Source organism: Electrona antarctica, assembly GCF_951216825.1.
Source record: "Electrona antarctica genome assembly, chromosome: 19".
In the NCBI taxonomy this organism is placed as follows: Eukaryota; Metazoa; Chordata; class Actinopteri; order Myctophiformes; family Myctophidae; genus Electrona; species Electrona antarctica.
The window spans coordinates 42,250,156-42,272,770 of NC_136800.1; the positions used below are offsets into that span (position 1 = coordinate 42,250,156).

The following is a 22,615-nucleotide window of genomic DNA, read 5'->3' on the forward strand; positions in this document are numbered from 1 at the left end:
GTGTTTCTAAAGGTGTCTAATAACATGTACTAAAAGTTTGAAATTCAACTCCCGTGGGAAATTGAGTTATTAGCATAATATGTGACCATACCCTTAACATCCTATATAATGCAAAAAAGTCCAAATTTCATCATTCTTTAAGTAGCATGTGACATATGAAACTAGGGTGATTTCATGATTCTGAATCCATTCCATGCATTAGTTTTGCACAAAAAACACTCCTTGGGCTAAATTAGGCCATATCCACTTGACCAAATGTGCTGACCTCATCACGTTTGTGGGGCCGTTTTCCTCCCAAGGAGTGTTTTTTGTGCAAAACTAATGCTTGGAATGGATTCAGAATCATGAAAACCCCCTAGTTTCATATGTCACATGCTACTTAAAGAATGATGAAATTTGGACGTTTTTTGCCTTATATAGGATGTTAAGGGTATGGTCACATATTATGCTAATAACTCAATTTCCCACGGGATTTGAATTTCAAACTTTTAGTACATGTTATTAGACACCTTTAGAAACACATTGGTGAAGAAATGTCTTGGTAACGATTTAGTTCCCAGATTTTCATAGATTTCTCTTACTATTTTAAAAGAATTGGTCATGTGCAATTATAATAAGCAAATGACTAGGCCTCTTCTGAGAATTAACCCAGTAAAATGATGAAGGGACATTGACCCCATTTAGGACTGAGGAGGATAGATACAATAGCATGTACATAAGCAACAAGAACCCGGAGATCTTTATTTGGTATCAAAGGTTTCACCTGACAACAACAGGGGCTCGAGCACGTGCGTCACAAATGTATAAGGCTTGTGTCGTAGACACAACTTCAGAACATGGAAGGCTCTAGTCTGAACATAATATAAAGGATCATTTAAGGCTTTGCAAAAATAAAAGCAAGATTCATATTGTCCAGTATTAACCCATTTAGTGCGGGAACCCCTTTTGGTGTTTTAACTAAGCATTATGTTATACTTTAGCTATTGAAAAATAGCAGATCCACAAGCTCATAGCGCGCCACCGAGTGGCGCGCTACGAGCTTGTAGGTCTGCTATTTTTGAAAAATCGTAAAAATGCGGCACAAATCTTTGAATATATATTCTTTCAGCGCGAACATTTGTGACCAGATTTGACTGAGAGACTGCCATCGCGCACATTACAGCTTTTCACCAGAGGAGAAAAACTTTTTTTTTTTTTTTTTTTTCCCAAAATGAGTTAATAGCACAGGCAGACTCTTCACATACTAGAGCATGTCTGAAATAAGTGTCAGAGCTGAAATCGGCATGTAAATATGAAATAAATGCCCAAACATGTAGCTAGGTGTAATGTTAGAGACCACAAAAGTGAACCTTTCAAGCCTGTTTTCTCAACTTGTTGTTTTCTGCAAGACATTACTCTATCAATATGTCCATTTGAAGCTATGATTCCCTGCTTTCATAGGACATGAAAAAACGAAAATTCCAAAAAATCCAATGGCAGTCCCTCAGTCAAATTTAGTCACATTTTTTTAATTTCGACGTCAGGCCTAAATGGGTTAACCTCTGGATTGAAAGCATACCAAACAGAAAATCGGAAACTACTAACAATATCATCAGTCACATTTATTTAAGCGTTCACAGAGTTTTTGTAACTTCCAGAGACGTTAAGGGCCATTCCACACCAAGCACGACACAACCATAACGTTTAGTAGTTCGTCATCAAAACTGATGGCGTTATAGTTGAGGTCGTGGACATGATCTTTGAACCCCAGTGCTCATATTCTAGGGCAGGGGTTCTCAACGTTTTTGTCCGGGGACCCCCGGAAATGCTTTGGCAATGTCTCGGGACCCCCGCCCCGCCCCCTCCCGACCCCCAATATAAATTGACTGCTACAATAACCTTAAACCATTTTGGGCGGGAACCCCTTTTGATGTTTTAAGCATTGTTATAATTTAGCTATTGAAAAATAGCAGATCTACAAGCTCATAGCGCGCCACTATGAACTTGTAGGTCTGCTATTTTTGAAAAATCGTGAAAATAAAATTTAAAAAAGATTTTTTTTTTTTTTTGGAAAATATTTTGGGGACCCCCAAAATAATTTGGCGACCCCCCGAGGGGTCGCGACCCACGGGTTGAGAACCCCTGTTCTAGGGCAGGGTTGGGAAACTTTGACGATGGAGAGGGCCACTCAATTTCCACACTCACTCCAGAGGGCCACGTTGCATATTGCTGTCGTAGCACAAATAGCCGATCTACTTGTAGATCAGCTATATTTTTGCTATTATTTGAATTTAAATCCTGAATTAATTTTTGCTATTTTTGAACTGGAATCCTGAAAAGTAACCATTTTAATGCCTTTAATTATAGAACTTATACAAATGCATTGGACATAATTTTAATAATACTCATTAAGCTACTAATCTACTTATCAGTATTCTAGTGTTAACCTGAGGGCCGCATTAAGTGAAGGTGGGGGCCGCATGTGGCCCCCGGGCCGCCAGTTGCCCATCCCTGTTCTAGGGGGAACATTAGCCAAATAATACGACGATCTACAAGCTCACAACGCGACGCGACGCGACGCGACGCGACGCATTGTGACCTTGTAGATCGCCCGTTTTTTGGGGGGGGGGAGATTTGGTGTAGACGGGTGGGCGGACAACGCGGTCCAGGTACAGCGCCAACTTGGGTCAGATTTGGTGTAGACGGGTGGGCGGACAACGCGGTCCAGGTACAGCGCCAACTTGGGTCAGATTTGGTGTAGACGGGTGGGCGGACAACGCGGTCCAGGTACAGCGCCAACTTGGGTCAGATTTGGTGTAGACGGGTGGGCGGACAACGCGGTCCAGGTACAGCGCCAACTTGGGTCAGATTTGGTGTAGACGGGTGGGCGGACAAAGCGGTCCAGGTACAGAGCCAACTTGGGTCAGATTTGGTGTAGACGGGTGGGCGGACAAAGCGCTCCAGGTACAGAGACAACTTGGGTCCAGTTTACTAAGTATAGAGCAGTGATTCTCAACCAGTGGTACACTGTCAATTCTTGATGCTACATTATTGTTAAATATCTGCATTTACAAGACGTCTACACAATTAGAGAATGTAGAAGAATTGTCACTTTGATCAACATGTGCCCGTTATCTCTCCTATGGCAGCAGTTCCCAAAGTGGGGTCCGGGGACCCCCAGGGGTACCTGAGGGAGTTCCAGGGGGTCCCCAGCTAAATTATAGTTTGGAACCAAATTAACCATTATGGGTCTGTAACTCTGAGAGTGTGCAAATGGAACCAAATGGACCCTAATGGGTCCATTTGGTTCCATTTGCACACTCTCAGAGTTAAAATAACATTGATTTTACAATATAAATCGGGGGTCCCAGAGATAGAAATGCCATTAAATGGGGGTCCGTAGACTAATGAATGTCAAACTGAGGGTCCTTGAGAATCACTGCTAGAGCCTTAATAATCATGTCTTATGGGGGTCCCTGGCATTATCTCTTCAAACATTATCTTTTCAAACGGGGGTCCACAGGCTAATGAGTGTCAATTTGGGGGTCCTTGACATGAAAAAGTTTGGGAACCACTGTCCTATGGTACCAACGCCAACACAGCATGGACATGTGGACATCATTCTTTAGTTTTGGGTCTGAGAGGCTAAATATCGTCAAATGGTGGTTCCGACCCGTGGCTCAAATGCAGGATATATATAATGGACCTTGATGTGAAAAGGGTTAGTGGTTCCCAAAGTGGGGCCCGGGGACCACTAGGGGTCCTTCAGAGAGTTCCAGGGGGTCCCCAGCTAAATTATCTTTGATTTTACAATATATATATTGGGGTCCCAGAGATAGAAATGCCATTAAATGGGGGTCCGTAGACTAATGCATGTCAAACTGGGGGTCCTTGAGAATCACTGCTAGAGCCGTAAAACTCTTCTCTTATGGGGGTCCCTGGCATATCTTTTCAAACGGGGGTCTGCGGGATAATTAGTGTCAATTTGGGGGTCCTTGACATGAACAAGTTTGGGATCCACTGTCCTATGGTACCAACGTCAACACAGCATGGATCCACTGTCCTATGGTACCAACGTCAACACAGCATGGATCCACTGTCCTATGGTACCAACGTCAACACAGCATGTTTGGGATCCACTGTCCTATGGTACCAACGTCAACACAGCATGGATCCACTGTCCTATGGTACCAACGTCAACACAGCATGGATCCACTGTCCTATGGTACCAACATCAACACAGCATGGATCCACTGTCCTATGGTACCAACATCAACACAGCATGGAAATGTGGACGACATCATTCTTTAGTTTTGGGTCTGCGAGGCTAAATCTCATCAAATGTGACCAGATTTGACTGAGAGACTGCCATCGCGCACATTCCAGCTTTTCACCAGAGGACAAATGAGTTTTTTTTTTCTTTTTTTCAAAAATTAGTTAATAGCACAGGCAGACTCTTCACATACTAGAGCATGTCTGAAATAAGTGTCAGAGCTGATATCGACATGTAAATATGAAATAAATGCTTAAACATGTAGCTAGGTGTAATGTTAGAGACCACAGAAGTGAACCTTTCAAGCCTGTTTTCTCAACTCGCTGTTTTCTGCAAGACATTACTCTATAAGCCATATCTCCAAAACTGGTGGGTCAAACTTGAACAACCAATATGTCAATTTGAAGCTATGATTCCCTGCTTTCATATGATTCAAATTCTAAAAAATCCAATGGCAGTCCCTCAGTCAAATTTAGTCACAAATGGTGGTTCCGTGGCTCGAATGCAGAATAAATAATGGACCTTGATGTGAAACCACTGCTCCAGAGGGTTTAAGCGTTATAGTTATCATGCTTGGTATGAACAGCCCATAACTCTCAATGCAGTGCTTCAACGATACAAACATTTGTACAATCTCTAGGAAAAAAAAAGAAAAAAAAGAAAGAAAATCCTCACACTGAGACCCCTTTTCTACCGGTTGGTTCCCAATGGGAACCGGTTCAGTTCTTTTTGGTTCTTAGTCCATGAGCCAGAGCTCCAAAATTGTAACGTTAATTATGAATTGAGTGGGCTAAACAATACCTATATTAAATTGTTTATAGGATCAATATACGTAAATTAATATACGATAGCCCTTCCACAGTAGTAGCTTTCTCATACTTTCCATTTTTTGCATATTTTGTTTTTTTTAATTTGTAATACAACAAATCATTGTCTTCGTGTACGTTATCAACTGGGGAAGTTTCATGGTGATAACAATTTAATATAGGTACGGTTTTGCCCACTCAATTCATAATTAACGTTCCAATTTTGGAGCTCTGGCTCATGGACTATAAGAACCAAAAATAACTGAACCGGTTCCCATTGGGAACCAAGCGGTGAGTGAGTGTAGTGAATCTGTAGTTTGGAAAACAGTCAAGTTTGTGTCATGAGGAATAATACCTCTCAGTTGAAAAGGTTTCTCTCCTCTTTCTTCCCTCTTATTTCTCTCTCTCACGTTCAGTAAAATCTCTTGTTTCGTTCCTGTCTCTTCTGGAAGACGACGGCCCCCACCACGGCACAGACCACGATGCCCAGCAGAGCGCACAGCAGGAGGAGGAAGACCTTCCAGCCGGTGAGCGGTGTGCCGCGGAAGTTTCCCGTCGGATCGTCGATGTTGTCTGTGAGGAGGCAAAGTTTAACCCATTTAGTCCTGGGAAAAGATTCTACAAAAGGTCTTCTAAATCCTGACAGTTTTCTGAAAAACCTCATGTTTCTATGCCAGTCGTTCTCAAAAATGTTCATGTCAAGGACGCCCAAAAATATATGTAATTGGCCCGCCGACCCCCATCTGAAAATATGTTGTTCGCTCTGAAAGAATATAGATTCCAAATTTGCGCCACATTTTCACAATTTTTCAAAAATAGCAGACCTACAAGCTTGTAGATCAGCTATTTTTCAATAGCTAAAGTATAACATAATGCTTAAAACACCAAAAGGGGTTCCCGCCCAAAAAGGGTTAAGCCATTTAGAGTAGACCCGAGATCAGATTATACAAAATGTCTTCTAAATCATGAACAGTTTTCTGGAAAAAAAAACAAATGTTTCTATATCAGTTCTCAAAACTATTTCATGTCAATGACCCCCCCCCCCATATTTTTAGTGCTCTGTCCTACAAATAAATCTAGGACATGTGAAAACTCCACAGTGTCATACATAACACACCATAATGCAGAAATATCACTACCACTGTACCAACATTACTTTGTCCATATGGTGCAGCCTTCCTTACCTTTGGGGGACTTGAAGAGGCTGACGCTTGGCTCGATCTTGGTCCAGTCTTGGCTCTCCTCCTCTGGGGTATGCTCCACCATCAGCTGGTACATCTTCATGGAGATGATGTCATGGTTGTCTGGAAAGACAAGTAATCACAACTGTGTGAACTGAGCGGTGCAGGCTGTGTGTGTGTGTGTGTGTGTGTGTGTGTGTGTGTGTGTGGAGAGCCAAGCAGTTAGCGAGGTACTGCTCAGTTTCAGCTATTATAGGAAGCCGCTCAATTTGGAGGAGGCGTTGTTTCCTTTATCCATGATTTATGTCTGCTGCCCTGTGTCCGACATGTCAGCTGTACTGTATGTAACGATGCTTTGCCGTCCATGCACGTTGTAACTGGCTGCTCTCCTATTGTCAAACTGCACTGGCAGTGTTTATGTCCTTTGTAGCCTACAAGGTATTCCTGTACTTCTCATTATGTGGACATAAATACACATTTCAAATGTGTGTGTGTGTGTGTGTGTGTGTGTGTGTGTGTGTGTGTGTGTGTGTGTGTGTGTGTGTGTTTCTGATGAATTGAAAATGGTGGACCCTATTGTAAACAAGTGTAATGCTTTATGTGTATGGTGTCGTCCACAGTTAACAGTTTTTGTATTGAGTTGTGCTTGAAATGTACCTAGTCTGCATACTGTTAATAAATACTTCAATCAATCAATCAAAAGTGTGTGTGTGTGTGTGTGTGTGTGTGTGTGTGTGTGTGTGTGTGTGTGTGTGTGTGTGTGTGTGTGTGTTCCTTTGGGCTTTTCCCCTTCAGGGGGGTCGCCACAGCGAATCATCTGCCTCCACCTCACCCTGTCCTCTGCCTCCTCTTCTCTCTCACACCAACTAACTTCATGTCCTCTTTCACTACATCCATAAATCTTGTCTTTGGTCTTCCTCTAGGCCTCCTGCCTGGCAGTTCCAACCTCAACATCCTTCTACCGATATTACTCACTATCCCTCCTCTGTACGCGTCCAAACCATCTCAGTCTGGCCTCTCTGGCTTTATCTCCAAACCAGCTGACATGCGCTGTGCTGTCCCTCTGATGTACTCGTTCCTGATCATTATGTTATGCTTTAGCTATTGAAAAATAGCAGATCTACAAGCTCGTAGCGCGGCTTTTTGAAAAGTCTTTGAATTCTTTCAGAGCAAACGTTTTTAACTCAAATCTTTCCTTCTGGGGGGTCCCTGGAACTACATATTTTCAGATGTGGGTCGGCGGCCGATTACATATAATCTTGGGGCTCTACTTAAATGGTAAATGGTGCATTTATATAGCGCCTTTATCCAAGGCGCTTTACATTGTGCATTACATTCACCCATTCACACACACATTCATACACCGATTGCGGCGGAAGCCATGCAAGGTACCAACCAGCACATCGGGAGCAATTTGGGGTTCAGTGTCTTGCCCAAGGACACTTCGACATGTAGCCAGGAGGAGCCGGGACACGAACCGCCGACCCATGGATCATTGGACGACCTGCTCTACCTCTTGAGCCACAGTCGCCACATTACTTGGGGGGGGGGGGGGGGGGGGGGTGTCTCGCGGACATCACTGCATTTCTCCTCCTACCAGAAAGATCCCCGGTCGCTGCAGAGGCTCCAAAGAAATAACCCGTTGGAAGTCGAACGCCCCCGATGTCGATGCATTCCCTCCACTCGTTCTTGTCATCCACGTCGACCATCACCTGCGGGAAGCAGGAAGATGCACAGTGTCACACCAGTGTTGATTTTGAGGGCACATTTAGATTTTAGTCTTAGTCATAGTCTCTTGGAATAGTTTTAGTCACATTTTAGTCACCTGGAATGTTTTAGTGTTAGTCTAGACTCTAGAGCAGGGGTGGGCAACTTTGACGATGGAGAGGGCCACTATATTTCCACACTCACTCCCTAGGGCCATAATTTACTGTCGTAGCAAAAATAGCCGATCTACAAGCTCAAAACACGTCGCAGCGCGACGCGTTTTGAGCTTGTAGATCGGCTATTTTTGCTATATTCGAATTGAAATCTTGAATTATTTCTTTGCTATTTTTGAATTGGAATCCTGAAAATGTACATGTTTATGTAATTTCAAATGCCTTTAATTATACTTGTGTTGAGCATTGAGCTACTAATTTAGAGTAATTAAAGCGCGTCATGTTTGCATGTTGTGGAACAGCTGAAACCTTGTGACATTAACCTGAGGGCCACATTTAGTGAAGGTGGGGGCTGCATGTGGCCCCCGGGCCGCCAGTTGCCCACCCCTGCTCTAGAGTCTAGATTTAGTCGATTAAAATGTATTTTGGCAGGCCTTGATGCCGTCGCAATGGTTGATTTTACACTTGCAACGCGTCGCAGCGTGTGCGTGTCACGCGCGTGCGTGTCACGTTTGAATAATTATTCAATAGTAATAACAGTGTCAGTGTCAGAATTAATTGCCATTTTTGAAAATTCGTGAAAATGTGTGCAAATATTTGAATATATATTCTTAACAAGCGAACGTTTTTAACACAAATATTTGCTTCTGGGGTCTATGGAACAACATATTTTCAGAAGCGGGTCGGAGGGCAATTTTTGGGGTCCTTGACATGGAAAAGGATTGAGAACCACAGACATAGAAACTGTCAGGATTTAATAAAACATTCATATTTTCAGATGGGTGTCGGCGGGGCTCCTTCACATGAAAAAGGTTGAGCACCACTGACATTAGGAACATGGGTTTAAAGGTTGAGCACCACTGACATTAGGAACATGGGTTTAAAGGTTGAGCACCACTGACATTAGGAACATGGGTTTAAAGGTTGAGCACCACTGACATTAGGAACATGGGTTTAAAGGTTGAGCACCACTGACATTAGGAACATGGGTTTAAAGGTTGAGCACCACTGACATTAGGAACATGGGTTTAAAGGTTGAGCACCACTGACATTAGGAACATGGGTTTTTAAAGGTTGAGCACCACTGACATTAGGAACATGGGTTTAAAGGTTGAGCACCACTGACATTAGGAACATGGGTTTAAAGGTTGAGCACCACTGACATTAGGAACATGGGTTTAAAGGTTGAGCACCACTGACATTAGGAACATGGGTTTAAAGGTTGAGCACCACTGACATTAGGAACATGACATTAGGAACATGGGTTTTAAAGGTTGAGCACCACTGACATTAGGAACATGACATTAGGAACATGGGTTTTAAAGGTTGAGCACCACTGACATTAGGAACATGACATTAGGAACATGGGTGAGCACCACTGACATAGGAACATGACATTAGGAACATGGGTGAGCACCACTGACATTAGGAACATGGGTGAGCACCACTGACATTAGGAACATGGGTGAGCACCACGGACATTAGGAACATGGGTGAGCACCACTGACATTAGGAACATGGGTGAGCACCACTGACATAGGAACATGACATTAGGAACATGGGTGAGCACCACTGACATTAGGAACATGGGTGAGCACCACTGACATTAGGAACATGACATTAGGAACATGACATTAGGAACATGGGTGAGCACCACTGACATGGGTTTTTAAGAAAACCGTTAGGATTAGAAGGCCTTTGTAGAATGGTCCTCGTGTCTAAATGGTACGTACGGTAAGTCGTCCTGGGGTCTAAATGGTACGTACGGTAAGTCGTCCTTTGGAGTAGCGGATGGCGAGGTAGGTGTCGTGCTCCTTGTTCCTGATCTCCGCCGAGCATCCTCCCAGCTCCGAGGCGCGGCCATCTTTACCGTGGTCGTAGCCCACCGTGCCGTTGTTCACCATGGCCGACATGTACGGAAACGTTCGCTATAGTGGCAACCGCAAACAGAAGGGAGGGGGGGGGGGGGGGAGTTCACAGTGTTAGCTTGTTTTTACCAACATGGAAGTAAAGAGCGGCACAGTCCCGCCCCCTCGAGAGACCCGGAAAACCCGGACAAAGCCAACTGGAGTTGCGACAAATCATGACAATAAACACAATGTTTTGGGCTGATCAAATATTTAGAAAAAAGGAAAGAAAGGTCAGGATACAACCCTTTGTTTTGTTTTTCTTCTTACAAATTATTTGATCGGCCCAAAACATTGTGTTTATTGTCATGATTTGTCACAACTCGAGTTGGCTTTGTCTGCGGCGTAAACTTCTTTAAATAAATACTTTTTGAAAAGTCTATGAGGAAAATGAACGGGGAATTCTTTTCCGGGTCTCTCGTCGTCATGAAAGGGGGCGGGACTGTGGCGCTCTGTTACAAAGCGACAAAAAGAAAATCAACCAGGTGCTCGATGGAGATGCAACACAAAATATATAATGTAAAGTAGAACTGGTGCTTCAGTGGGACTGGAATACTAATACTAAAGAAAAGCACTCAAAAAAAGGTTAAAAAAAATGAGGAGAGGGTGGATAAAAATAAATGTACTCCATTTAGAAAAGTTAAAATAAGCCAACATGTTTCGACTCGAACAGAGACTTGTCATTTTAAAATGTCTAAATAGATTACATTTATTTGTATCCACCCACGGATCGCCGCCTTTTCTTCAGTATGGAAGTATTTATTACACCTTGTGACATTAGCACGTTGTAATGTTTTTCTATTTTGTTTTCCTGTGCATGTTATTATTTATGAAAAGAAATGTAACATGTGGTGCTGACTATTAGTGAAATAGTACTCTTTCCCAAGGAGAAAAGTAAGGGATCTGTGCAGCCTGGGGGTGATTGACAGGTGACAGAAACTGATGTCGCCACCCACCCAAGGTTACTTGTAGAGGAAGTGACACACGGGGAAGGGGGGGGGAAATCAAAAACAGTGTGTAGGACTACACGGGAGAAGAGGAGCGCCAGATAGCCAGTGGCGTGCACAGATAGACACTAGGGGGTGCTAGAGCACCCCCTGCCATTTTGGCAATGTGCCCTTTAAAAAAAAAAAAAAAAAAAAACCTTTTTATTTCTTTTTTTTTTTGATTTTTCAAAAATAGCAGACCTACAAGCTCATAGCGCGCCACTTGGTGGCGCGCTATGAGCTTGTAGATCTGCTATTTTTCAATAGCTAAAGCATAACATAATGCTAACACCAAAAGGGGTTCCCGCCCAAAATGGATTAAGGCAACCGGCCGGTTCCACGCGCTGCACAAGGTGCCCTTTTTTAACTTGAGCACCTGCCCCTCTAAATGTCTGTGCACGCCACTGGTGTAGGCCTACACGGGAGAAGAGGAGCGCCAGATAGCAGTCGGATTAATGTACAAGTTTGATCGCGCTATCTGCAGCCTTTAGTATCCGAACTGTCGGGACCGTCGGGGAATTAAGCAACCGCTTAATTGCCGCCGCCGTCGGGTGACCGGTGTTTGGATCAGAGTCCGGTCGGTGTTTTCTGCCAGGAGTCTACACTAACAACATACCGGTGAGGTCGAACCAAAAGCCTTCGTTTGGATATGTAAACTTTAAGGGGTACCCCATTTGTTTTTTGTTTGGCCGTTCAGAGCGGAAGAGCTCTTTTCTTTGGATAAGGAACTGCTAAAGACTATCGCGGGAGCGCCGCATTCAATTAAAGAAGAGGACGCGGACTTTATTTATTTATTTAATACTTGGCACGGTTTTGCGCACCTGACTTTGGGGGGGGGGGGGGGGTTGTTTATTGTTTTGTTTGTTGAATACGTTGTGACACTAGACGCCACAGAGAGCGTCGGGACTCGTTTGGGGCGGGAGGGGTTTTGAAGAGAGTAGTGTTTGTTGTTTTCAGTTTGTTTACCTGTTTATTTCTTTCATTTTGTAGGGAGAGAGACAGGGACAGACGCACTGTGCCAAGTGCACTAGTTCTATTGAACACCGTTTGTTTGACAATTCACATTTGCTGCATCTCTATATAAATAACTTACACTATAACCCTACGATCCTGTTGTTTATTTTTCCTTAGTTAATGGTTTTCCTTAAGTGATAAGGGCGATTGTTACAACCTCATCTACACAGGCAAGGAGAGAGCGTTCCGTCGGCGATATCACGTGAAAAACTGTCCCGATATGGAGCGTCCAGCGGCCATTGCGTTGCGACGCACCTGAACCAATCGTACATGTATACACTAAGGCAGTGGTTCCCAAACTTTTTCGTGTCAAGGACCCCCAAATCAACATTTATTAGGCCACGAACCCCCCATTTGAAAACATATGCCAGTGACCCCGATAAGGGAGGATCTTTACGGCTCTGGCAGTGATTCTGAAACATATTCATTTCATGGACCCCCAAATTCACACGCATGACTCTACGGACCCCCGATGTAATGGCATTTCTATCTCTGGTACCCCAATTTATATTGTAAAACCACTGTTAATTTAACTCAGAGAGTGTACAAATGTGTAAATTTGTACACTCTCTGAGTTACAGACCCATAAGGGTCCATTTGGTTCCTTATATCTCTAATTGAGCTAGGTACCCCCTGGAACTCCTTCAAGTACCCCTAGGGGTCCACGGACCCCACTTTGGGAACCTGTGCACTGGTTCCCAAAACACTGGGTTGGGACCCATTTGTGGGTCACGGGACACCTTGATTTTTTTTTAAATTGCATTACTATGTCAAAACATTTTCCAAAAACATTCCCAAAAAAAGACAAATGTTCATGAATTAAAAACTAAAATTCATGGACTTTTGTTTTTTCCAGACAAATCTCTGCCATTTTCTCTAGTAATTTCTCTTTTGGGTCACGGAATAAAAATAAAAGGTTTGGGGACCACTGCACTAAAAGGCAAAGCAATAAACCAGGCGTAAACATCAGATATATGTTGGCAGCATTATGTTATGCTTTAGCTATTGAAAAATAGCAGATCTACAAGCTCATAGCGCGCCACCGAGTGGCGCGCTACGAGCTTGTAGGTCTGCTATTTTTTTTTAAATCGAAGAACGACTCACATAGAAACATAGCTTTTTCAGAAAACTGTCAGAATGTAGAAGAACATTTTTAGAATCTGATCTCAGGTCAAAATGGGTTAAAATGAAATGAATTCATTTTTTTTATGGAAGGTTACAACGCAATAACGCATCAAAAAGGGGATCGTTTTTTTGGCACACTGGCATGAAATGAACACCTCGGGAACGGTGCATCAGAAACGGGAACGGGAACGGGAACGGGAACGGGAACGGGAACGGTGCATCAGAGATAAAACATTGAGAAAGGGGGGGATCCTGTACAATGGAATGATGGAAACATTGGAACTAGGCATGTAACGATATATCGTATATCGCGATATATCGATATTATATCCCGACGATATATCAATATTATATCCCGACGATACAGTTGGGTGCCACCGATATTGTCCCTTATCATTTGACCCATTTAGGCCTGACCTCAAAATTTTTAAAAATCCTTCTAAATCCTCCAGTTTTCTGAAATAAATATTTTCACGGTTTTTCAAAAATAGCAGACCTACAAGCTCGTAGCGCGCCACTCGGTGGCGCGCTATGAGCTTGTAGATCTGCTATTTTTCAATAGCTAAATTATAACAATGTTTAAAACACCAAAAGGGGTTCCCGCCCAAAATGGGTTAACTGTCCTTTTGCGCAGATCACGCAAACCTCAGCAAAAAGAAAAGGACAATATCGATGGCCTCCAACTGTATATCGCGATATATCGATATTATATCCCGACGATATGTATCGATTTATTAAAAATCGATTTTCAAAAGAAAAAGAAATAATGTAATGATATTCCATCATATTCACATGCTTTTGGAGAGAAATGAGACAGACTCCATGCAGTCACTTTCAGTAGTAGAGGCCTGCAGAGGGGAGCTGTGTGTGTCTGTGACTGTGCCCAGGTGATGGTCGTTATTGATGCTCATTAATACATCAAGGAAGGCAATTATGTTTGCAATGTAGTTAAATAAAAATTGTGAAAAAAGGGGGGGAAGATAAATCATTAAAAAAAAATAGTAATTTGTCTGGATGTGTTGTGTTGAAAATATCGTGAAAAATCGTATCGTGAACCTCATATCGTGATACGTATCGTATCGTGAGTTGAGTGTATCGTTACATACCTAATTGGAACAAACAAACATTGGAACTATAGGGTTGTCCCGATCACGTGATCGGAAATCTGGGCCGATTGTCATTTTCAAACGATCGGAATTGGATCGTGAGCAAAAGAATGTGATCAGGACATCCCCTAGTATCAATATTATATCCATATCATCATATTAGACTGGATAGTGTCTGTGATGTTGTACTATGTTGTGATATGGCATACGAGTTCTATAAGAAAAATAGGGTATCGGCAGATACTCAAAATATCAAATGATCGGATCGGGAGCAAAATTAAACGTGATTCCTAATCGTAACTATAATCAAAACAAAGTGTGATATAGTGTGCAGAGACCTCTCCTCCTCTTCGGGTGATCATTGATAATAGAGCGTCGCAGTCCCGCCCCCTCGAGAGACACGGAAAAGAATTCCCCGTTCATTTTCCTCATAGACTTCAAAAAAGTATTTATTTAAAGACATTTACGCAGCGGACAAAAGCCAACTCGAGTTGTGACAAATCATGACAACAAACACAATATTTTGGACCAAACAAATAATTACAAAGAAGAAAAACAACAAATATAAGTGTTGTAACCTGCCGTTTTTTTCTTCTTTCCAATTATTTGTTTGGCCCAAAACATTGTGTTTATTGTCATGATTTGTCACGACTCGAGTTGGCTTTGTACGACGCTTATAAGGTCTTAAAATAAATACTTTTTGAAATGTTTATGGGGAAAATGAATTGGGAATGATTTCCTGCACCTGGCGTTGTCATGAAAGGGGGCGGGACTGCGACGCTCTATAAAAGGCAGAAAGAACAAGCATGCTCACTTTTTACTGACAGCATGCCCAACCAGAGTGAAGCAAACACACAAAAACTACTCAATGACTGATTTAGATCAGATGGATTAATATTAAATTAATTAATTAAATGAAATAACTAGTACAAGGTGATATGCATATATATATACAAATAGATCACGAGTGAAGACTCACGTCGGTGTTGTCATCATTAGAATAAGTGTCTATAAATACGGCCAGCCCGTGGAACAACAGAGCATTGTTGGAAAACACAGGCCCTGCGAAGAAAACAAGTGGAGTCATTGGCTTCTGGAATGGCTAACGTGCGCACGCACGCACGCGCACACACACCGGACACACTTACATCCATCCCATGGAGGTCATTGCGGAAGGAGTCCAAAAACAAAGCCAGGCCAACAAAATGATCTTGGTTTCCAAACACTGGGCCTAAAGGAATGAATAGAGGCACAGACAGGTGGAGCCAGACATGAACAGAATGGCACAGACAGGTGGAGCGAGACATGGACAGACACATTGGAAACAGTTAAAGGAGAACTCCATGCTAGAAGGCTTTCTTACCTTTATTTGTAGTTGTTACGTCCCCACCATTGACCAAAGACGTCCAGGTGTAATTTTGTGCAAAAGTGCATTATTGGCTATTTCCCCCAATATAAGCCCTCAATGGGAGTTGGGTTTTTGTGCTAATTTGCTTATTTCCATCGAAATAAGTAGTGAAGTGTGCCGCTTGGGATACTATTTACATTATGAAGAGATGATATATACAAAAAAAATGATTTTTGAGCGATGGAAATAAGCGAATTAGCACAACACCCCAACACCCCATTCAATTCAATGCAATGCAATTCAATTCAATTCATTGAGGGCTTATATTAGGGGAAATAGCCAATGATGCACTTTTGCACAAAAAAGTGCATCATTGGGACGCAACAACTACAAATAAAGGTAAGAAAGCTTTCTAGCATGGAATTCTCCTTTAAGGTGCGTTCAAGGTGCGGGTGTGGGGGGGAGGGGGTTGATTCACAAGTTCGCAACACAGCCTTCATCTGGGATCACTCGCGGAGTAGTGATGATGAACCGAGCCGGCCACAACCCGGACCAATCAGTGGCAAGCTACGGGCGGGATCTGCCAATCACCTGCCGAGTACCGTAATTTCCGACTGTAAGCCGCTACTTTTCCCCCATGCTTTGAACCCTGCTGCCTATACAACGGTGCGGCTAATCTATGGATTTTTACAGCTAACGGCCACTAGGGGACCTTCTAAATCTATCTCTACGGCCGGCTATGGCCTCTATGCAGCTTATAGTCCAGTGCAGCTTGTATATGTACACATTTGTTTTTTTTCCCTAAATTTAGCTGGTGCGGTTTATATAGAGCGTCGCAGTCCCGCCTCCTACCCTAGACCAGGAAATGAAACCCAATGCATTTTTCCCATAGACATTTCTTAAAGTATTTATTTAAAGACGGTTACGCCGCGGACAAAGCCAACTCGAGTCGTGACAACTCATGACAACACAAACAATATTTTGGACCAAACAAATAATTACAAAGAAAAACAACAAAAAAAGTGTTGTAACCTGCCGTTTTTTTCTTCTTTCTAATTATTTGTTGGGCACAAAAATTGTGTTTGTTGTCATGATTTGTCACGACTCGAGTTGGCTTTGTCCGCGGCGTAAACGTCTTTAAATAAATACTTTCTGAAATGTCTATGAGGAAAATGAACGGAGAATCATTTCCTGGTCCAGGGTAGGAGGCGGGACTGCGACGCTCTATTCAGGTGCGCTTTATAGTCCGGAAATTACGGTAGCTTGAACATTTTTTAAAAGAAAGGGCCCGCCTTCTTCAGCGATTGGGCTACCGTGATTCCAGATGGAAGTCGGTTGTGAAACATGGCGTCTTCCATCTGGCGGAGTCAGGTTTACGAAGATACCAGGCGGCCGTTGGCTTCAGGTCTGAACGCAACTTTACTGTACCTGGTCAGCAGCATGAACCATGATACTAGCATGTGAGGGTCTGGAATGTATGCAATGAACATGACAGTATATTTACTATGAGAGATTCTCAAACTGTTTACTGTTCAATGGTCCCCTTTTTCATATGCATTGATTAGGCCACGGAACCACGTTTCATACATATATTTTTCCCCTGACTGACACCCCAATCTACAATGTAAAAAAATAAAAAATAAAAATAATTTCACTCTGGAATATACAAATGGCAAAACAAATCACTGGTTACATTATTTTTGCACAGCGTCTGACCTAAGGTTCATTCATAGTCTGGATTTTCGGTGGTGAGGTGACCACCGATCCGGTGGCGAGGTGACCACCGCTCCGGTGGCGAGGTGACCACCGGAGCTGAAATAACGTTGAGCGGTGGTGAGTAAAAACAGAGAGAAGGGCTGGGGCGATGGTTTGCTCTTCACCGCGGCTTGTGACGTCATGTTGTAGTTCGGTGGTCACCTCACCACCGGCGAAAATCCAGACTATGAATGAGCCTTTACAGACCTGTAAAGGGTCCATTTGGTTCCACGTTCAGAATCAGTGATGTACATACTGTAGACATGATGGAGAGCGAGGCTTGTAGAGGGATGCAACTTAAAACATCACAGCACCGTGTTGTAGCTAGTGATGTGAAACATGCCCAGGCACTTGTCTTGCCCGTTAAATCCTTTCATAATGTGACATTTCTGGCGAACTGGTGAGGAGGCTATAGAGCACCGAAGTCTGACGTCAATATCGGTACAGGGCGCAAATCCACAGGTTCGTGTACTTTTTATTTGCATTATAATCCTTTTAGATCGCCTCATATAAGAACTGTGTTTGAAAACCCCGGCCGCTTCACTCATATGGATATGAAGAATCAATTGACTGAGAGAAAACGCTATTGTTACTGCTGCAATAAATATAATAATAATACGTTTTTCTTTTGCTTTTTTGCTAAGACGTCCACAGACGTCCTGGGCACTGCATAGCGGTAATTCCCAAGACGTCTGTCTGTGGACAGGCACACAACCTGTTAAGATGAGCCCATGTTATTCTCCATAGAGAAATTACTTCCGTGAACCAGGGGAATCGAGGGGATGAGCGAGTTACGTCAGGACTTCAGTGCTCTATTATCCAATTTTTTTTAAAATTGGTTAAAGAAAAAGGAGGGAGGATCATGAGCCTGATGAGGTCATCAGGCTCACTGGGCCAGAACCACAAGGGATTTCCCAATGGCAGCCATGCCCAAATATGGAGCTTGTTGTCTAGCCTCAATGTGTCGTCATGGCATCAGGCACAAATAAATCAGTCACTTCCATATATGGGCACAAAACAAAAGGGGGCATGCCATGCCCATGTATGGGAGTGTGTCAGACTGTCGGACTGTTGGGACGTGTGGGGTGCAACATGGCTGCCAATGAAAGCTACAATGTCCAGTCAAAGTTCTATGGGTGTCCACTGAGGGGCTGTACCTGGATGCAGTCGGTCTTTCGTGTACCAGATGGCAACACCGTCACCGTGCAGGTTCTTCTTCCCCGAGCCGTGGATCTTGAAGTGCACGTGCATCTCCCAGTCCTTCAGGTAGACCGGCTGTGTGCGGGAGGAGAGGATACATTACATTACATTACATTACATTGAAGTGCACGTGCATCTCCCAGTCCTTCAGGTAGACCGGCTGTGTGCGGGAGGAGAGGATACATTACATTACATTACATTACATTACATTACATTGAAGTGCACGTGCATCTCCCAGTCCTTCAGGTAGACCGGCTGTGTGCGGGAGGAGAGGATACATTACATTACATTACATTACATTACATTGAAGTGCACGTGCATCTCCCAGTCCTTCAGGTAGACCGGCTGTGTGTGGGAGGAGAGGATACATTGCATTACATTACATTTTGATGCAAATACTTTTGTACTTAATAATTGCTCAAGTACATTTTTGAATTGCGGACTTTTACTTGAAACAAGAGTATTTCTATATCGCAGTATTGATACTTTAGCTATTGAAAAAGAGCAGATCTACAAGCGCGTAGCGCGGCAGCGCTATGAGCTTGTAGATCTGCTATTTTTGAAAAATCGTGAAAATCTTTGAATTTATATTCTTTCAGAGCAAACGTTTTTAACTCAAATCTTTGCTTCTGGGAGGGTCCCTGGCTGGAACAACATATTTTCAGATGGGGGTCTGCAGCCAAATACAGATAATTATGGGGGTCCTTGACATGAAAAAATCACACCCGTGTGAACTGAGTGGTGTAAGGTCTTATATAACCTGTTTGACGTAATGAAATCATGTCTGACGTAATGAAATCACACCCGGGTGAACAGGGTGAACATAGCAACCATGCTCATTTTTTCTGCACTAACAAAGCCAGTTGTAGGAGTGGTTTACACCACTCAAAAAAGTTGAGCAGAACTGACATAGAAACACAGGGTTTTTCAGAAAACCGTCAGGATTTAGAAGCAACTGGTTTAGAATCGGCCTCGGGGTCTAAATGGGGGTTAAGTAAGAAAATGTGAGTAATTTTTCCACCACTGCTAAAGAGTGTCCTGCTTACCACGGTGTTCCAGATGGAGCCCTGTTTACTCTTCTCATCGGGAGTCAGACGGACGTACGAGCTGGTCACTAAAGTACTGCCCCAGAAGTCCCACTGACTGGACGGACTGCTGCCTACACCTAAATACAACACAAAACCAAAGAGCAAGACTGTAGTTTGGAATGTTAAAAAACATAAAGGAAAGCATCAATCTCACTCTTTGTTCTTTCTACTTTCACTCTTTAAAAAAAAAATAGACGACCCTGATTGTAAACAAGTCTTAGTGCTTATGCTGGTTTTTGCAGATTTTGTATTGACCTGTACTTCTGTTGAACTGTACCCATTCTACAAACTGTCAATACATTTTTCAATCAATCCCATTCTACATAACGGCAATGGCATGTGTTTCACAGAGTGTAAATGGTAAATGGTGCATTTATATAGCGCCTTTATCCAAGGCACTTTACAGAGATTACATTCACACACACGTTCACACACCGATGCCGGAGGAAACCATGCAAGGCACCAACCTGCACATCGGGAGCAATTAGGGGTTCAGAGTCTTGCTCAAGGACACTTTGACACTAACTCTGGGGGAGGCTGGGTGCGAACTGGGAACCTTGCGGTCCCCATCCGGTCACAAAGTGGGGGCTAGTGGATCACAAAGGTAGTCCAAGCTTGTGATAAAGAAAGAAAGAAAGAAGGAATAGTTTGTCTTCTAACCTAGCTGCTGCATTGTCTGTAGGAAGCCAATACAACATAGCTTTTACTCTTATGTATGGATGTGAAATGAAATGATGAAATGATTACTATATTTACCCAGGGTATCTGGGCTAAGCTCAAGAACTTGTTTCCAGCCAGGCCCTGCTCATAGAACACATTTCATCGTAGTGGTTCAATGCCTTGTTCAAGGGCACTTCAGCGGTGGTAATTTTAACGTGTCGGACCGCTGATTCGAACTGGCGACCTTCCGGTATCAAGACCGCTCTGCTATCCGTTCGGCCACCGCTGCCATGTAACAATAATGTACAAAGAACAATTACAATATTTATGTTGATAAATGTTTTGATGATGTGATTGAGACCCCAGGAAGACTATATTGTTGTGATGCACAGTAATAAGCTAATGCCGGATGTAATAAATGAATCAAATTAAAATCTTATGTACTCTGAGAAAAACCCACCCAGAATGGAAAATAATGTTTTGGCAAATCTTTAGGACAGGCAGGCTATACAATACATGCATTTTAAATGAACACAACGGGATTTTAAGGTGTACTGTCTCGACTTGAGTAATAACATGCATGGACGACGCACATGTATATATGTATTATTTGTCAGTTTTCTCTCGTGTGTACGTGTTCACTTTGCAGAGCACCCTTCCATTGCCGATTTTTATGAGCTATAAATATAAAACAGCAAATCAAGTTGATAGAGAAGAGTTTGAGTGTGAGGGTCACATTCGGGACTATGCGTTGGTTTGGATTGATTGATATATACATTAACAGTTTGCAGAATTACAGTACATTTCAAGCACAACTCAATACAAAGACTATTAACTGTGAGTGGACGACCCAATAAAGCATTACACTTGTTTACAAGAGGGTCCACCTTGTTCAATGTATCAAAACATTTAGAGACGTACAAATAGACACTTCTATATAGTCAAAGAACAGAAAAGGAATTCATCATAAAAGGAGGTAAAAAAGGAAAAGAAACATATACAGTGAGGGGGAAAAGGGGTGGGCGGTGGATTCAGATTTTACGGGGGGCAGTTTCGAATTGCAGCCGTCCGTATAGGTGCCCTTTGAGAGCGGTTTTGAAGGAGTCAAGGGATTCGCATGTCTTAATGACTGTTGGTAGGGCGTTCCACATTTTCGTGGCATATAGGGGCGAAAATAATGTAGTCCCTTGTTTATTATTGACTATGGGTTGGTTCGGAAGCAGGAAGGAAGACACACAGACAAACAAAACAAAAACAAAACACAGGGGAGTTGAGTTAGTACTATAGTAGGTTACTAGGTTGAGGTTTAGCTTCCAAACTTAGCCACCCCTCCATCCATACCTACCTTGGTATGGCTTCATCAGAGAATGCTCCCGTTTGAGATGTTCGGCATTCCCGTCCGTGATGTCACAGCGCACACAACTCAACTGATGACATGTGAGAAAGAGGAGTGTGGTGCCAAGATACGAAAGAACAGAAAGGATTCTTCTTCTTCCCATCATGTTGAACATTGAAAACAAACAAACGGCCTTGGGAAGAACAAGGTGTCACACACACACACTCACACACACACACAACTGTTTTCCTTATTTTCAAGGAAGCGCCATGACGCCGAGTAGCCAGCAGTGTTGCCAGATTCTGCCAGAGAAATAAGCAACCTGGTCTATGAAAACAAGCAAGCTATTAAAAAAAAGTGTAATATGTTTGAAACATTTAACAACACTTGTCCCTGGCATTAACTTTATAAAAAGACGGGCAGCTCTCATATGTCCCTTGAGATAAAGAGACGCAGATTAAGATGGCTCGGTCACGTACTCAGGATGCCCAATGAAAGGGCACCCAAGGTTGCCTTGAGATGGACCCCAATTGGGAAAAGAAAGGCAGACCAAAGAACACCTGGCGAAGGACAGTGATGATGGAGCTGAAGGAGATGGGTCTTACCTGGGACGAAGCACAGGCCAAAGCACGAGACAGGATCCAGTGGCAGTGTATGATTGCGGCCTTATGCCCCAACCGGGACGAAGAGGATAAGTAAGTAAGTCCCTGGCATACAATATTTTCAAATGGGGGTGCAGACAAATAGCACCCCAATTATTTTGACATGAAAATGAGAAACCACTGGTTTAACCAACAAAAGGAAGTCCAAAATAATCAACTAGGCTACACTTTAGAAACAAGCCCAAATAAATAAATAGCTACACTTTAGAAACAAGCCCAAATAATCAACTACACTTTAGAAACAACCCAAAATAAAGCAACTATAGAAACAAGCCAAAATAATCAACTACACTTTAGAAACAACCCAAA

The 22,615-nt window shown here is 42.9% G+C and overlaps 1 protein-coding gene across 3 annotated transcripts; it reads right to left on the minus strand.

The window, feature by feature from the left end:
• Positions 1-3,320: 3,320 nt before the first annotated feature.
• Positions 3,321-22,322, minus strand: lman2 (lectin, mannose-binding 2). Of its 3 annotated transcripts, none has more exons than XR_013792374.1 (9): positions 21,654-21,969; positions 19,607-19,725; positions 18,518-18,635; positions 15,406-15,488; positions 9,886-10,047; positions 7,837-7,951; positions 6,243-6,362; positions 4,276-5,631; positions 3,321-4,042 (listed from the first exon to the last, which is right to left on the minus strand). XR_013792374.1 is itself a non-coding variant. In XM_079529485.1 (9 exons), the coding sequence occupies exons 2-9, from the start codon at positions 21,817-21,819 to the stop codon at positions 5,471-5,473; spliced, it is 1,044 nt and encodes a 347-aa protein (XP_079385611.1). In that variant the 5' UTR covers positions 21,820-21,837; positions 22,250-22,322; the 3' UTR covers positions 3,321-5,470. The 3 variants fall into 3 exon arrangements, 2 of the variants coding, with proteins under 2 accessions (XP_079385611.1, XP_079385612.1); XM_079529485.1 differs by adding an exon at positions 22,250-22,322 and having other exon boundaries at positions 3,321-5,631; positions 21,654-21,837; XM_079529486.1 differs by lacking the exon at positions 15,406-15,488 and adding an exon at positions 15,237-15,319 and having other exon boundaries at positions 3,321-5,631; positions 21,654-21,972.
• Between the last annotated feature and the right edge of the window lie 293 nt (positions 22,323-22,615).

What these genes read in the sequence shown, in the direction of transcription:
- lman2 (XM_079529485.1), bottom strand. Translation starts at nt 21,819, where the DNA reads ATGTTCAACATGATGGGAAGAAGAAGAATCCTTTCTGTTCTTTCGTAT. An exon ending in ATGACCTCCATGGGATGGAT is followed by an intron (nt 10,048 to 15,405) that starts GTAAGTGTGTCC and finishes TTGCCACTATAG; the next exon opens with CGAACGTTTCCGTACATGTC. An exon ending in AGCGACCGGGGATCTTTCTG is followed by an intron (nt 6,363 to 7,836) that starts GTAGGAGGAGAA and finishes TTGTCTTTCCAG; the next exon opens with ACAACCATGACATCATCTCC.